The sequence below is a fragment of the Macaca mulatta genome, chromosome 14 (assembly GCF_049350105.2).
Source record: "Macaca mulatta isolate MMU2019108-1 chromosome 14, T2T-MMU8v2.0, whole genome shotgun sequence".
Lineage (NCBI taxonomy): Eukaryota > Metazoa > Chordata > Mammalia > Primates > Cercopithecidae > Macaca > Macaca mulatta.
The window spans coordinates 57128091-57145920 of NC_133419.1; the positions used below are offsets into that span (position 1 = coordinate 57128091).

Here is a 17830-nt window from a genome sequence, read left to right on the forward strand (position 1 = left end):
CATGGTTTTCTATGTCACTGATGCTAAACATTTCAATACATCCATATACCAGAGTAATTTAGAATCACTTCATAGCTGTGCCCACACCTGAACTTCTCATTTTAATCTAAATGTGATCCATTTTTTTGGTCTAAATTTTTTCTAACAATATGAGGTAAGAACAAAAATATTTAAGACACACCTAATCAAGCAGGAGCTATTTGAGCTTGCATTCATGTATTTCTCGGCACATTACATAGGGTATTCTATTTTGGAAAATACGGTTAATATAAAATGGTCAATTTTGGTATGTATCATCATATGCTGGGATAAGAACACTGTGCCAAGTCAGTTATAATCAAATGACCACATTATATTTAAATCTTCCAGACAGGTAAGGGATTTCAAATTAAGTACCTATATTCTTAGACATAGTGCTTGACTAGTTGACTGAATTTAGATTTTTTTTTTGCCCTAGATATTTGGATGTTGTATAGACTTCTCCTTAGCACTGGACCCACTGGCCTTTGGCCAACCTCTTTAGTTCTTTCAACCTCCCTCTCAATTTTCTAAGAACAGCACTATAGGGGGTATTTGGGTTCCAGGAAATTGCCCTGTGTAGTGTTCTTTGCACAAGCATGCTGCATTGTTCTTTCAAGCCTGAATATTTCCCCTCTTAACTTGGACCTATTACAAGTGATATCATGCAACGGGTGTGAGCCATGTCAGTACAGGGAGTGTACTCCAGTGGTCATCAGAAGTTTTCATATTTATTCAGCATTATAATCTTTTCCATGTGACTGTTACTGAATTTGGGAGACTATCTCGCTAAATGATGTAGGTATCGTCTCAATTATCTAAGCTGTTTATAACACCAAAAATTGATTGTCAATATTAGGGCAATAAACTTTCTTCCGTGAGACCAACCAATGTATTAGAGATGATGAAAGAATGGAAAAATAACCCAGAAAGTGATGAGGAAAACACAACAGAAGAGAAGAGTAATCCGTCCACTGAAGAAAAGTTGAAAAGTTACCAACTCTGGGGAAATGTCCGTGATGCCAATTACACTTCAGATGACGAGGAGGAAAAACAGGTAGGAAGAATCATTGCTGCATTTCTCCAAAGTGTAAACCCTCACTACACCTGGAACATTTTTTTGCAAATCTGTCTTTTTGTGGTTAGTTTGTAACAAAGGTCGAGCATTATATAGCAAGTAAAGTTCTTTCTGCTTTATAAGGCTAGCACGATTTAGTGATGTGGCCTACATGTTTATTTTAAGGTTGATGATTATGTAGGGCAGGTGTCTGCAAACTTTTTCTATAAGGGAACAAACAGTAAATATTTTAGGCTTTGTGAGCCATAGTAGTCTCTGTCACAACTACTCATCTCTGACATTGTAGTGTGAAAACAGCCATAGACCACAAATGAATGAGTGTGGCCATGTTCCAACTCAACTATTTTTTCCCCCAAAACAGATGGCAGGCCAAATTTGGCCCAAGGATCAAAATTAATAAGTTTTGTACTCTACCAGACAATTTGGAATGAGTCTATGTATTACATAGAAAATGATCATTATTACATTATTCAGTTATTTTTGTCTGAATTTATGGTAACAAAAACTTTTTATATAGGTTTATTATTTTACCTTATTAGTTCTGAATACAGTTTTATTCTTTTTCATGAATAGAATTGAATAACATTTTGATTGGTTCTAGATTGTGGTCTGTTAGCTGGATATCCTGACAAAGTTTACCCAAAGCTCCCCTTCCCTGCTTTCTTGTTTGTTTCTGCATTTGCAGAAAATTTCTCTGTATGTGTTTGTTCTCCTTCCTGTCTTGAAATCTAATTAACATATCTTAACTATTATTTAATAATTGAGCATCCTGCCAGCAGGGGCTGTGTTCACCTCAGGGTAGCCAGACTTCTCGTGAGGAGTTGCTGGTTTCTGATTCTGTGATGCCTAGAATTAGGCAGAGTGCAGAGAGGGACTGCCAGGGTAAATCCTGGACCAGACTCAGGGAGGTGCAGCATCGCTGGCCTACACCCCTCCCTGCCAAGAATCCTCTCAGTAACTTACAGAAAGGGACATGGTAGCATGATCTATTCATTGATTTTTATTTAGTGGTTGAGAACTTCATTACTTTATAGCAAATGTTTAGATAATAAGCATAGCATAATGATTTAGGTATTTTGAGATGATAATATTTTTACCATAATGTAGACATAAGCTGATTGAATTCTTTTTCCTCTCTAGTGTGTTAACAACTCCTGCGATGCTTAGCTCTTGTATTTTATATTCTCCTTAAAAATAATATCATAAAATTCCATGTTTGCATTTCTCATTGAACATAGTTTGAAGATTTTTGTTGACTGACTTGGCATTTTATATACATATTCATACATATGCACACACGTACTTACACATATACATGTATACACGTATACTCACATATTCTTACACATATATATGTACATCTACATATACTCACATATGTATGATTATACACACGTTTTGTGGCCTTGAGTTGTATTTATCACTGCATCTAACATAAAATATGCTTGTGAACCAAATGTCTTCCATTTCCTTTTCCATTGCCGTGTCACACTTTTCCCCTCCCACTCTTCCAGCTGCCCCTGCAAGTCACAAATTAATGAAACTTACTATGTGAATCAACTAGGGAACAGAAGAGTTGGAATTTGAATTGTTTGTGGATGCTAGAACTATACCAGTGGGTTGAAATTTCAAGAATACAGAGATGGTGAGAATATTGGTTGATATTTTAGGAATGTAGGTTTCATCAACAGGAAAAATTTTTCCATAGTCAGAATTCACCAGCAATGGAAAAAGGCTGGGCCATGGATAACAAACCTTCCACCTCCCCATCATTGGAAGTATTCAAGCAGACTCTGGAAGGCTACTTGTTATAAATGCCATAACAGGAATTCTTGCAAGGTGGGTAGAGCTTGTCCTCCCTTGATGTCCTGTAAGGAACTTTCCCATGCTTAGATTTGGGAATTTCTCAAAAGCCAGGGTAGTCACACCTTTCGAAAAAATGGCAGAGCTCTTGGAAAACTAGCAGAGAGAATAAGTGAGGATGTGTTAAAAACAAAAACAAAAGTAAAAGCACTTGAACTCAGCACTTTCCTCCTTCCCTAAATAATGGTCCCTTGGTTCCAAATGCCTTGGACATTATGGGAAAATGCAGTCTGCATCTCCTCTTTGTTAATATTTGGATTAAGATATCACACTACACTTGTTTCAGATTTGTTTTCAGATAGTTGGCACTTGGCAATGTCCTTTTGTTCATTTCCACCTTTGTTTGGTTATGGTATTCTGAGGACAGTAATGTTCTCTTATGTATATCTTGTTTCTCACATGCTGAGGACATCTAGATAATGTTTTGTGCTGTCGGTAATCCTCTGAATTCCCTAAGACAAAGCCTTTATCAGCTTTACTGGATAGACTCGACTTTCACTCCTGCAATAGCATTTGCTCATCTTCTGATGAGACACTTGGCAGACCACTGCTTATTGCAGTAGTGTGCCTTTTAACATTAGGTCCTTAACGATTCCTGATAAATGCTATCATGCTTTCATTGTTCATAAGCTCAGAAAACAATTGGAGAGAAATGAATGTCCATAATTAAAGTGTACCTTCCCATAACCATGGAGGAAGGGACTGGAATCTCTAGATGCAATACAAGTGTATTTGCATTATGGAATTCTTGCTTTGTAATGGAGAAGCCTCCTAATTGTAAAATTGTTTAACACAGTCTTGAATGAATTTGTTTAATGAAAATAGAAGATTTTCAGGCCAGGCGTGGTGGCTCACACCTGTAATCCCAGCACTTTGGGAGGCCCAGATGGGTGGATCACCTGAAATCAGTAGTTTGAGACCAGCCTGGACAACATGGCGAAACCCTGTCTCTACTAAAAATACAAAAATTAGCTGGGCATGGTGGCACTCGCTTATAGTCTCAACTACTCAGGAGGCTGAGGCAGGAGAATCGCTTGAACCCAGGAGGCGGAGGTTGCAGTGAGCCGAGATCATGCCGCTACACTCCAGCCTGGGCGACGGAATGAGACTCTGTCTCAAAAAAAAAAAAAAAAAAAAGAAAGAAAGAAAGAAAGAAAAAAGGAAAGAAAAGAAAATAGATTTTTGTCATTTTCTTTTGTGATAATTTTTCCTTGACTGAAAACCTAGTTGTTACAGTATTGTAGGAGATAGTACATGTAGCAGTTGCTTTATCTAGGCTAGAAAGTAGAAAGGTATGGTGGTTTAGAAACGTTGAAAAATTATTTTGAGAAATGATATGTGTTCATAAAACATTTTTTCAAAGACAAGAAATATTGACATTTAAATAACATTGAAATTTAATACTTTGGTATGTTGATAATGTTTCTGTGAGGAAAAACTTAAGTTTTCTTGATATTTTAGTGAGTAGGATAAAAATTTTCTTTTCCTGAAAATTGCATTTTAGCTTTCTGAGTCCATGAGAACTGACTGTCATATGAAAATGTGACGGTACTTGCACAATTGTGGCATACTTCCATATCCCAGTATTGAAGCGTTGCAATGTGGCATATGTGCCCAAGCACAGCCCTTAAAATATTGTAATAGTTAAAAGTACAACTTCGGATCTAGGCTGCCTGGATTCAGATTCTGGCTTCACCACTTACAAGCTTTATGGTGTTCAGCAAGTCTCTAGGCCTCCATTTTCTCATCTATAAAATAGGGATAATAATCTCACCAACTAAGGGCTAGGTGAAATCATGCATGTAACACTCTTGGCACATGGTAAGTACTTATTAATGTTAGCCATTAATACTTTCATTATTACTGAAAATGTATATAGAATATTACTAAAATTGCATATGTTTTCCTGGTTGTATCAAGGCTCCTTTGGGTATAAGTGTGGGAATAAACTAGTAAACAAACCAAGACATTTCATTTTCAAAAGTGATAATGTGCTGCTTCTAACCTCAGTTTGCTCTCTGAGTTTGGTGAGTTTCCTAGGGTACTGTGGTAGATTGGATTCTTGTTTCCAATTAATTATTCCTTTCCTATAAATAATTTGTACATGCATATTCTTTGCCATGTGACTTTGCAGTTCTCTCTACTAGAACTGTTGAAGGCTATTTTCTCACCCTACTAATGTTGGTTTTGGCTGTGATTCTGGCTGATGGAATGTTAAAAGGGTGTAATGTAAGCAGAACCTTAGAGGTGTTTGCATGATTTAGCTTGCTCTCTTCGATTTCTGTCACCTGCCATGAGAAGAGCATGCCTGCAGAAAGCCACAGGTCCTGGAATTGTGGAGATTTGTGGAACAGATCTGAATTCAGTCTAATACCTGAAGTTTAGCCTACCACAACCAAACTCTGCAATTAATTGAGAAAAATAAATACTTGCTGTTACAAGATACTGAGATTTTTGCAGTTGTTTGTTGTGTGGTTATGCAGAAAAGAGTTAACGTAGGTGGCCTAAACTGCTATCCTTCAAAAGACCTATTTATTTGCAAGGTTGACCCTTGGCTCATTTCTGGGAACTTAGCTAATTGTGTCTAAACTATTTGTGCAAACAATATGGTTTATGCTGAATACCTACTTTCCTTCTGGGAATATGGGATTTGGGTAGGTGCTAGGCAGAGGCTGCCTGAGTGACCATGGGTGCTGAGTCTCCAATGGGCTTCCATAGTTGGCAACATTTCACACATGCTGTCACAACTAATTGCAGGCAGAATTAAGCACATCCTCTGCAACTGCCCTGGGAGAAGACACTTGGAAGTTTGCTCGTGGTTTCTCTTGGATTTAGCCTGAAGTGCCTTTTCCTTTTGCTGGTTGGGTTTTGCATCCTTGCACTGTAATAAGTCATAGCCATGAGTACAAATATAAGTGTTAAGTCCTGTGAATCCTCCCAGTGACTTGTCGAACCTGGGGGTGATTGTGGGGACCTCTCAAACATAGTTGAATAACTACTGCAATAGTAGACTAATACAGGTACAAATAACTAATTGTGCTAACATTAATCTTGACCTGTTATTTGATCTAATGCTGCTTGCAATGCGAGTTGCTGGCCTGGATTCATAGGCTCCCATAAACAATGCTTTTGTTCTAAAGGAATATTTTGTCCCTACTTCTACTCCCACACAAGAGCTTTTTGTATAAGGCTTAGGTTTTACCACAGGCTTAACCAGATTCCCATTGTTGCAAAGATGTATTAGTGAATCCTTTAAATCACTTCCCTTTCTTCCCAAGCCTGACTTTTGCTTAGCTCCCCTTAGGGCCTATAGCTGTTTGGCTATGCTATGCATATCCTTTCTCTATGGAGAACCAACCCATTGTGTTGGGTTATAACAAGTATTGCTTCAATTCCAAATGTATTAATTTGGGCCCATTTATCTCTTACCCTACCTTTATGCGATAAGTGTTACATGTATTACACCTACATAATTATAAACCCCACAAAATAGTGATATAATTTTTGCTTTAAATTGTCATGTATGTTTTCAAGAAATTAAGAGAAAACATTTCTTGTATTTATCCAGATAGTTATCATTTCTGATACTCTCCTTTTTTCTTAACTTTTGATCATTTTTTTGATGAAGTATCTGTGGAAGTTTGAAATGTTCGTTGCTTATATGTATTGTGTCACTTTTCTCTGGATGCTTTCAAGGTCATCTCTTTATCTTTGATTTTCAGCAGTTTAACAATGCTATTGCTAAGCATGTTCTTCTTCACATTTATCCTGCTTGGGGTTTGCTGAGCTCCATGAATCTGTAAATTTGTACCTTTAGCCACATTTTGGAAGTTTTGTCATCTTTTCCTTTATTTTCTGAGACTCCAATTACTCATATATTAGACAGTTTGATATCATTCTATAGATTCCTGAGACACTATCCATTTTTTAATCTTTTTTTCTATTCTTTACATTGGATGCTTTCTGTTGATCTATCTTCAGGCTTACTGGCTCTTAATGACTTAATGCCAATACATTGAGAAGTTTATATGAAATGGTCAAATTTCTTTTAAAAGTACAAAAACAGTTACACAAAAATAGAAAATCTGAATCATTCTGTATTTATTTTTAAAATCATATCTGTAATAAGGAACTTTCCTAAAAAGAAAACTTTATTCCCAAATGATTTCACTGTCTAATTCTTCTAAATATTTAAAGAAGAAATAAGAGAAAACTTACACATAAACTCTTGAGAATATTTCTCAACTCATTTATAAGGCATGTTTGCCTTACAAATAATGATACTTAAAAATGACAAGGATGTTACAAGAAAATTGTTAGCCAATATCTCTCATAAATTATAGTCATAAAAATTTCAAGCGATATTAGCAAACTGAATCTAGAAATATATAAAAGAATAGCATATCATAATTAAGTGTTTGCAGTATATTCCAGGAGTGCAGGTTTGGATTAACATCCAAAAATCAACCAACATAATTCACTATATATAGATAAAGGAGAAAGCTATATAATCATCTCAATGATTTTGGGAAAAGCATTTGATAAAATTCAACACTAAAACATGAGAAAATCCTCAGCAGACTAGGAATAAAAGGGAACTTCTTTTACATAATAAGAGATTTTACCAAAAAATCCAAGCAATTAGTATCATTCTTAATGGCAAAATATTGAGTGTTTTCATGCTAAAGTTAGGGGAAAGGCAAGGATGTTCTCTCTCACTAGTTTTCTTTAATATTGTACAAAAGGTTCTAGCTGATACAGCAAGGCAATTAAAAGAAATAAAATTATATATATTGTAAAGGAAGAATAAAACTGTCTGTACTTGCAGATGACATGTTTATATACATAGAAAATCCCAAGGAATCTACAAAAAGTGAATTAAAGAGGTTGCTGGATGCAAGATCTGTATATAAAAATTGTATTGTTATATATTAGCAATGAACAATTGGGAAATAAAATTTTAAAATACTAATTGCCACAACACATAAAACAGTGAAAAAACTAACAAAATATATGCAAAATATTTATACCAAAACCATGAAATGTTGTTGAGCAAAATTGAAAAAGACTGAAATAGATGGAGAGATATACCATGTTTATGGTTTAGAATATTTGGTACTATTAAGATGTCAGTTCTCCCCAAATTAACTTACACGTTGAAACCAATCCCAGTTGAAATCTAGAACACTTGCTTTTTTGTTATAAATTGACGAGATGATTCTAAAATTTATTTGGAGATACATAAAACCTGAAACAGACAAAATAACCTAAAAAGAACAAAGTTGCAAGACTTACATGACTTGATTTCAACATTTACTACATAGATACAGTAATTAATGCAATGTGGTGTTGATGTAAGGATAAACAAATAGATGAGTAGAACAAAATTGGGAGTCTAGAAATAGACCCATGTTTATACAGTCAGTTGATTTTTGACAGAGATTTCAAAGCAATTCGAAGGGGTAAATGACAGTCTTTTTAATAAATAATGCTAGAACAATAGTAGATATATGTGAGGGAAAATGAAATTTGACCCCCTAGCTAAAACTGTACACAAAAATTAGTTTGAGAAGGGTAGAACTAAAACTAAAAGCAAAACTATAAAGCTTCTAGGATAAAACATAAGGGACTATCTTCCATCCAGCAGATAGTCAAAGATTCTTAGAACACAGACACAGAAAGCACTTTTAAAAACTGGTAAAATGGTTCCTAAAAATAAAACACATTTGCTCATCAAAAGCTTGTTAAAAAATAAGCAAGCCACAGACAGGGAGAAAATGTTTGCAATAAATATATATGACAGAGGACTTGTATGCAGAATATATAAACAACTTCTATAGCGCAGTAAGGCAATTCATGTTTTAAAATAATCAGTAGACTTGAACAGACACTTCACATAGGAAGATATACAAGTAGTCAATAAGCATATGAAAAGATGCTAAACATCATTAGTCATCAGGAAAATGGAAATTAAGGCCACCGCAGGCTATCACTACATACTTTCTAGAATGGCCAACATTTAAAACTAACAAGTCCAGATATTGGCAAGGATATGGAACAACTGGAATTTCCCCACCTTGCTGGTGGGAATGCAGAATGGTACTATTCTTTCAGAATATAGTTTGGCATTTACTTTTTGTGTGTGTGTGTGTGATGGAGTCTTGCTCTGTCGCCCAGGCTGGAGTGCAGTGGCACAATCTCGGCTCACTGCAACCTCTGCCTCCTGGGTTCAAGCAGTTCTCCTGCCTCAACCTCCTGAGTAGCTGGGACTATAGGCGTGCCACCACACCCAGCTAATTTTTTGTATTTTTAGTAAAGATGGAGTTTCACCATGTTAGTCAGGATGGTCTTGATCTCCTGACCTCGTGACCTGCCCACCTTGGCCTCCCAAAGTGCTGGGATTATAGGCGTGAGCCACTGTGCCCGGCTGGCATTTACTTTTAAGGTTAAGCATTCACTTACCATTTATCCAGCAATCCCAAGTTCACAAAAAGATTTGTAATGTATGTTTGTAGCAGCTCTATATATAAGCTGCCCCAAACTGGAAACAACCGAAATATCCATTAACAGAAGAGTGAGTAAACAAATTGTGGTATATCCATACAATGGAGTACTACTTGGCAAGAAAAAAGAAATGAGTTACTATTACATGGATGAATCTCAAAAACCTACGTTTCAATGGCATGAGAATATACAAATATCTGAATAAAAATTCAATTAAAACTGTTAAGCAGAAGAACTCAGATACAAGAGTACATAATGCATTCTTTTTCATGTATATGAAGTTTAGAAAAGGCAAAACTAATTTATGTTGAAAAAAGCAGAATAGTTGTGGCCCCCAGCAGAAGGTTGACTGGGTTGTGGCAAGAGAGAACTTTCTTGGTAATTGTTCTATTTATTGATTGTGGTGTTTGTTATACAGGCCTATGTGTTTGTCAAAACTCATCAAACTGTACACTTCAGATATGTTATTCTACTGTATATAGATTATACCTCAGTTACAAAGAAAAGAAACATATTTATATTTTTTTGTAATTTGCAAGTTAGATTTCATTTCTGTTGACTCCACACAAGACCCAGATCTTTATACAAGTAACCTTAGAAGTCTATATGTTTGGAAGTCAATTTTTCTTCTCCCTTAGCTTTTCTTTCCTTTCCTTCTTCTGAAAACCATAGGGATGTGAGAGGTCAGTAGCCATTACACACAAAACTATAGCAGAAAACTTATATCGGAATTTTGTCATTTGGACCTTGTGCAGGCCTATAATTTGAATGTGTGACTCTAGAAATTGTTGCTATGGTGATAAACCACTTTACTTAAATAGCATGTATTTTACTCAAAATTCAGAGAAATGCTAACAGTTTCTAGTAATCATGCACTGGTATTAACTGGCAGGGATATGCCTAGAGCTTACAGGTTTTGCATCCATTATCACCAGACAAGTTCATCAGGTTAAAGCCATGCCAGTGAATAATGAAATATGTATAGTTAGTCCAATTTTCTTTTTTTTTTTTTGAGACGGAGTCTCGCTCTGTCGCCCAGGCTGGAGTGCAGTGGCGCGATCTCGGCTCACTGCAAGCTCCGCCTCCCGGGTTCGCGCCATTCTCCTGCCTCAGCCTCCCGAGTAGCTGGGACTACAGGCGCCCACAACCGCGCCCGGCTAATTTTTTGTATTTTTAGTAGAGACGGGGTTTCACCGTGGTCTCGATCTCCTGACCTTGTGATCCGCCCGCCTCGGCCTCCCAAAGTGCTGGGATTACAGGCGTGAGCCACCGCGCCCAGCAGTTAGTCCAATTTTCTTGTTACATATCTCCCCTTGCACACATGGAGCCCCCTTTTCAAGATTAATAATATGAGCTAGAGAAATTAGGCCAAGGGTACTGAATTACAAAAAGGTGAAACTGGAGGAATGCTTGTAAGGTCATCTTTTCCATCATTCTGCCTCTAATAGAACTGACTGTTCTTCAACTGTCCCAAATGGTAAGAATTTGCCAGAGATGAAGAACAATTGAAATGCTGCTTGAGGCAGCCCTTGATGTAACCGTCCTGACTGACTGCAGCACTCAGAGATGCTGTCCACCTCCACAGTGCTGAAATATGCCTCCTTCTTCATTTTATAGATTTTGATTATATATAGCCTCTCATTCTTTATCTTTTAGATTGAAGAGCACTCTTAAAAAGAAACCTTCATTCCTTAATCATATTAGTAGCCTGTCTGTAAACATTCTCTGGTCCCTTTATATCTGTTCAAGCTGGTTGCAGTGTTTCAGGTACGAATTCATCATGATTTTATAAAAGGATAGAAATTTGTTTCTTTGATTTCTAAAATGCTTTCTGATGATAGCTAGGTTTTTCTGACTAGTGTGCCATGGTACATTAGACCAGTATCTTCAAAGAACAGCCTATAGTGACTTTTAGGTCTTCTCTTGAATTGGTAAATATATGCCCAACAGTCTCATAATGATCATTTAGAATCTTTCCCCTAAGAACTAAGTATTGAAATTCTTCTGTTATCTTTCTCCCCCTTTATACAATCTTACGGGAGCTCATCACCTTCTATTTGCTTTTCCTGACCTGGAAGATCTTATAGCCTTGGCAATTTCATTTTTCATTTCTCTGTTCTATTACTTACAAAACTATAAAATTGCATCAGTGACAGCATAGATCCCTGAGGAATCCCACCAGCTATGAGAGAAGAAAAGGAGAAACGCAAAACTTAGATAACCTATAACCCAACAAAATAAATCACTGAAAAATTAAGATTTGTTCATGTTTCTAGATAAAGCTTGGAAGCTGGAATTTGCCTTGCCCACTCCAGGAACTAAGAGGCTTGGCTCTTTGTGAAGAAAACTATGGCCTGGCCTGGAGGTCACCATGGTGGCCATTGTGCATTCGTGTTCCGTTAGCATCAGAGGAATGGTTTCAATGAAGGATATTTGAGGGGAGTCTCAGACTCTTCTAGAAAAACTATTAGGATACTGCTTCCTAAACAATGGCATCCTAAACTTCATGCAACTGGAATTTAGTAAAGATAAATGGTAAGGCACACATACACATATAGTATTTTATAAGACAAACCCATATACATAGAAGCATAAACATTTGCATATTGAGATCATCCTGGCCAACATAGTGAAACCCTGCCTCTACTAAAAATACAAAAATTAGCTGGGCATGGTGGCGCGTGCCTGTGAGTCCAGCTATCGGGAGACTGAGGTAGGAGAATCACTTGAACCCGGGAGGTGGAGGTTGCAGTGAGCCGAGATTGTGTCATTGCCCTCCAGCTTGGGCGACAAGAGCAAAACTCCATCTCAAAAATATATATATATATATTTGCATAAAGGCAAGTAGATTTGAATTGATGTTACCAGGTTGTGAAGGAGCAAATACTGTGATTTGTTTCAGTGCAGCCAGCATTAAGCTGATTTTGGAGCTCAATTAAAATATGGATGACTGTATTAGTTTTAACATGTATTAAAACCAAATTGACAAAGAAATAAGAAAACAGGCACTCTTATATGCTACTGGTAAGATTATACCTCAGTACAACTGCAGTGGAAGGCAACATGATGATATCTTTCAAAATTACAAATCCATGTACCATTTATCCGAAGAATTTCTCTTCTAAAATATATATCCTGTAGAAAAACTTACGAATGTGCAAAGTGTCATGTGCAAAATGTGCTTGCAAAAGATTGGAAACAAACCTGAGTGTTCATTGTAAAGGGACTGGTTAAATAAATTATGGTACTTCTAAACAAGAGAATATTGCATAGCCAAAAAAGAGAATGAGGACTTTTTCTTTCTATGAATTGACATGGAATGATCTTCAAGATAATCATTAGTTGAAAAAAGTCAAGGTGTAAGAGTGTTTATAGTTGGCTACTATTTGTATGAAAGATGGGAAGAAAGCATGTCAATAGATGAGTGTATTTGTCTGTTCTCATACTGCTAATAAAGACATACTGGATAATTTATAAAGAAAAAGAGGTTTAATGGACTCATAGTTCCACCTGGCTGGGGAGGCCTCACAATCATGGTGGAAGGCAAAGGGGGAGCAAAGATACACTTTAGGTGGCAGCAGGCAAGAGAATGTGTGCAGGGGAACTGCCCTTTGTAAAACCATCAGATCTCATGAGACTTATTCACTATCATGAGAACAGCACAGGAAAAACCTGCCCCTGTGATTCAGTTACCTCCCACTGGGTCCCTCCCACAACACCAGATTATGGGAGCTACAATTCAAGTAAGACTTGGGTGGGGACACAGCCAAACCATATCAATGAATTAGATTGAACCATAGGAAATTGCCATTATTAGACTGTTTTTGACCTGCAACCAATGGAAATGATAGTGGAATGACAACCATATCCATTTGGTTCCACCTAATATTTGCTTGAAGATGCATAAAATCTCTCTGAAAGTGTGCACTATAAATTGACAGTATTGGTTGTCTTTGGGGGGCAGAGCTCAGTTAACTATGGGGTAAAGAGGAGATTTTGAACATTGTGAATATTAAATCATGGGGATGTACTATCTGTTTAAGAAATAAATAACTAAACTTACAAAAAAATCAATGTGGCTGAGGAAAATCATTTTCTTATCTTACTACAAAATGAAACAGAAATATCATATTTCTGCACCAAAGCAACTAAACATTGTTTAGTTTTCTTTTTCCTTCCACTTTGCCAGAAGACTTTAATAATGATCTTAAGATATTATATCCAAGAAGAAAATACCAGCATCTATAGAGTTTTTGGGAAAAAGAAAAAAATTATCATCAATAATTCTGTTCACAGAGACTGTTTCTGAGTGTTTCTTCAGGAGTGACTGCAACTCCTGAAACTACTGTAATGACTCAACTACATTAACAAATGGAGCAGTGAAGAAGAATGGAACCCTTAAGCCAGATAAGAATTTAAGTACATTAAAGGAAAATGAATCTTTATTCCTGCTCGATAGAATGTTAGTTGTAGTGGACATGTTGAAAACTACTTCCTCAACAACTTGGATGATAACTCAAAATCCAAGTAGAAATGTCAAAAGAGAGAAAGTTACACTTAGATTCACCTTTTAATAGGATTTGTATGTAAAGGTAATTAAATTTTATGAATTGAAATTTTCAGGATAGGGTGTATATCTTTTAGAGACCAGCAGTGTACTAAACAAAGCAACTTGTTCTCAGCCAGATGCTCTAACATCAGGGGTGTTGTATCCTCACCTTATCACTGAACATAAGGAGTTTTCAATAAAAATACAACCTATGTGAAGGAATACTAAAGAATTTTAAATATTTTCTACCTCTTAAAAGAATACACAGAAGCAACCCAGAGGTTTTCTTGGGGGAGAAAAAGAACTAGAGAAAGTGACCTTTTTACATTTCAAATTTTATACAAATTAAAATTTTAAGGTGCAAAATGATTTTTAAGTATTACCTGCTCAAGAATTAGCATATGCTGGTTATAAAATCAGACACACGTGATGTTCTGAAGAGGCACACTTTAAGGGCTTTCTTCGGTAAGCAAACATCAGGTAGATTTTCTTTCTTGAAATATATATAGATTTTCTTTCTTGAAATACATAGATGCCAAAAGTCTTACCGGACCCAGACTTTTACTGCAGCCCTGGGAAGTCATGGATTCACTAGGCAAACATATATTAAGTGCTACTATTGGATATAAAACATCATTACAGCACAAGAACCTGAATGATCCAGGAAACACTGCATTTATTTTGTGTTACACACCATCTTATCACACTCTTTGAAAATTGTTAACCTGATTTTTAACCCAAGTGTGCTGTGACTTTCAGGTAACCAGAGTGTTAAACTTGTGAGCTCTTTCCTCAATCATCCTGTGTAAACCAGAGCTTCCCTCTCTCCACCCCAGTGGCTTGGCCCCTGTGTTGCTTTGTAGGTCTCCTGAGACAATCTCTACTCTTTTAGAACTCTATGCTTCAGCTTCACTTAATTAAAAGTGATCACTTTAAAAATAGGCCTAAGGTCAAAACGGACCCTGCTTCCCTCCTGACAGCAGGATTCAAAACCACTTCTTCCTTTACTGTGGATTGAGGCAACCTGAGAAAATACAACTGCCTCTTAAAACCCCATCTGCTTGTTTTCTACTCTAAAGCTCACATAGTACTTTCGTGGCCACACTTTCTCTTCATTCTCATGGTAACCTCTTGTGGCAAATGTGCAAATATTATTTGCCTCCACTTAAGGGCAAGGAACAGAGAGGCTCAAAGAGGTCCATAGTGGTGTGACTGGGATTAGAAACCAGTCTCTGGAATTAATGCGGGAAGATAGTGGGGATGTGAGTGTGGGCCTTATGTAGCACTTTATACCCGGGTTAGAAAGAATAATTACGTTGTACTTGTCAGGGTATCCGTACAAATGTCAGAGCTTGTGTAGAAATCTGTAAAGATGAAGTGAGTACAATTATGTCTAAGTGGGCTTCCCTGCACAAATGTTACCAGACATTTACTTACATTTTGGATAGCAGAGGTTTCCAAATTGAGCCTGTAGAGTTTGCTCCACACCAAACACTGAACAATTCAGTTTTCTTAAAGGTGCAAAAGGATCTTTTGGCATTTAATGATAATGTTACAATATGACTAGTTTGTACCCTATGTATCTAGAGAGTGCTCCCGCTTGAAAATCCTGGACAGCTTTGTAGTTCCTTGCATCTTTGAATTGATGTGCATTGCTTTGTGTCTGAAAATTAATCAAGACCTTTTATTTGCAGTCTACTGCTTATGAAAAGCAATTTCCTGCGACCAGTAAGGACAACTACGAGACATGCAGTTCAAGTTTCACATCTAACAAACTCCTTCCAGCTGAAATCAAGGGAGAAATGGAGAAAACCCCTGTGACTCCAAGCCAAGGAACAGCAACCAAGTATCCTGCTAAATCCAGGGCCCTGTCCAGAACCAAAAAGAAACTCTAAGGTTCCCTCCAGTACTGGACGGTACAAAAACAAAGCTGCTGTTGTTAGCACTTTGATGAGGGGGTAGGAGGGGAAGAGGACAGCCCTATGCTGAGCTTGTAGCCTTTTAGCTCCGCAGAGCCCCGCCATGTGTTTGTACCAGCTTAAAATTGAAGCTACTTACCTCCAAAGCAGCATAAGCTGCACGTGGCATTAAAGGACAGCCACCAGTACGCTTGGCTGTGGGCTGCAGGGAAAATCAACTCAAGATGTACACGAAAGTTTTTTAGGGGGGCAGATACCCGCAATTCAAGGCCGTGGGCACACTTGCTCATTTTTACTTCAAATTCTTATGTTTAGGTACAGCTATTTATAGGGGAAAACAAGAGGCCAAATATGGTAATGGAGATTCCAAATGATACATGCACTTTGTACTAGAAGACTTTGTTAGAAAATTACTAATAAACTTGCCATAGGTATTACAGCAGAAGTGCTTCATTCACATGTGTTTGTGAGATTTTAGGTTGCTATAGATTGTTTAAGACAACTTATTTTAAACGTAGAAAGATAGGAGATTTTGTAACTGCTTGCCATTAACTTGCTGCTAAATTCTCAATGTATTGATTAAATCAATAAAAAACAGATGTTACTCAGCACATTAATTTTTATGTTAACAAGAGGTGAATATAATAAGGTCCTCTAAGCCTTTGTGCAAATTATAAGTTTGGTCTACTGCTGCAATGGTAGGCACACATCTTTGGGGAAGATCATGAAGCAAGAAACAGGGGAACATACCTCATTTCTCGTCGCATTATAGACATCTCCTTTCCACCTGGGTAACTAATTTTGCCAGTTGAAGTCAAACTGGGTGAATAGCTGCTTTCCTTTGCTTCCCAAGCAAATTCTAAAGAAAGAATTTGTAATTGCTTTTACCTTCATAAAGACATAACCTAGTTCCATTCCAAACCCCCAAGGAATTGTCAGGTCTCCAAAATGGCCCACATCTGGCCAGCTGAGCACATACTAGTTGCATTTAAATCCACTTGGTAACTAAAAGTAGTACATGTGCTTCTCACAATTAGTTTAGAAGACACTATTGTGATTCTGAATGAATCAAAGATACCACTGGCCTGTGTTGCCCCGCGTGGTTCTGCCGGTATTTTCTTAGTACCTTCAGTGTGCTTCCCTTGGGGGAACCTGCTGGTCAAGGCATGTCTGGTGGAAATTGTCTGTATTTTATATTGGCATTAACATAGCTGCTTCAAGATCTTTCTCCCTTCTTGATGACTAGTTCCAGTCATATCGGAAGCCCATAAACCATATCCTGAGCTTTAAGCTTTCTCTCAGGGTTTAGTGAGCCAGTCTTTAAAGGGCATGCTCTGTCCACCTGAAGAGAATTCTGGCCTCATTAGCTAAGTGAAACCTTCCCTTCCCTAGTAGTAGCCTCAAAGGCAGATGTGTACGCTTCAGTTCTGTCACCTCTGGCGGGGAAAAGCAGGGACCTAGTGCACGGTGGCTGCTTGTCTCCTTGCAGAAAAGCCTAACCAACATGGTGGCTTTGATTCTGCCTATTCTCTGGGCCTGAAAATGAAATATCCTCTATATTCAAAATACTCTTACTTTCACAGAGATACTCTTTTGGGATTAGAAGATCCTGTTGTCAAATAGAGTACTATCCACATTTCTCTTGGCCCTAAAAATGATTGATTCTGCTCAGTAAACTTGAGCAAAGGTCCAGAATTAACCACTAACTAAAAGATGAAGTCATTTTATAACACATTAGCGTGTCTTCACCTTTTCCCACCTCACACCAGGCAAGGCCAACCACCCAGCCTACCATATGATGCATTCTATTAACGCCCCTCCCTCAAGACGTTCATTTGATTTATAGGTGTCATTTTAATAGAAATTTAGCTCACTCTTTCTAGAGAGAATTTCCACATC

At 37.3% G+C, this 17830-nt stretch overlaps 1 protein-coding gene across 19 annotated transcripts in view; it reads left to right on the top strand.

Moving 5' to 3' along the window:
- The window catches only part of STK33 (serine/threonine kinase 33), a 216665-nt gene extending 200125 nt beyond the window's left edge, over positions 1 to 16540 (top strand). For 17 of the 19 annotated variants that reach the window (XM_077963535.1, XM_015114929.3, XM_077963530.1 and 14 more), the window contains 2 exons: positions 878 to 1075; positions 15707 to 16540. In XM_077963535.1, coding sequence (XP_077819661.1) covers positions 878 to 1075; positions 15707 to 15907 — 399 coding nt within the window. In that variant the 3' untranslated portion in view covers positions 15908 to 16540. The remainder of the gene's footprint in view (positions 1 to 877; positions 1076 to 15706) is intronic. The other 2 variants (XM_077963532.1, XM_077963534.1) reach the window with 1 other exon arrangement.
- The last annotated feature ends 1290 nt before the right edge of the window (positions 16541 to 17830 follow it).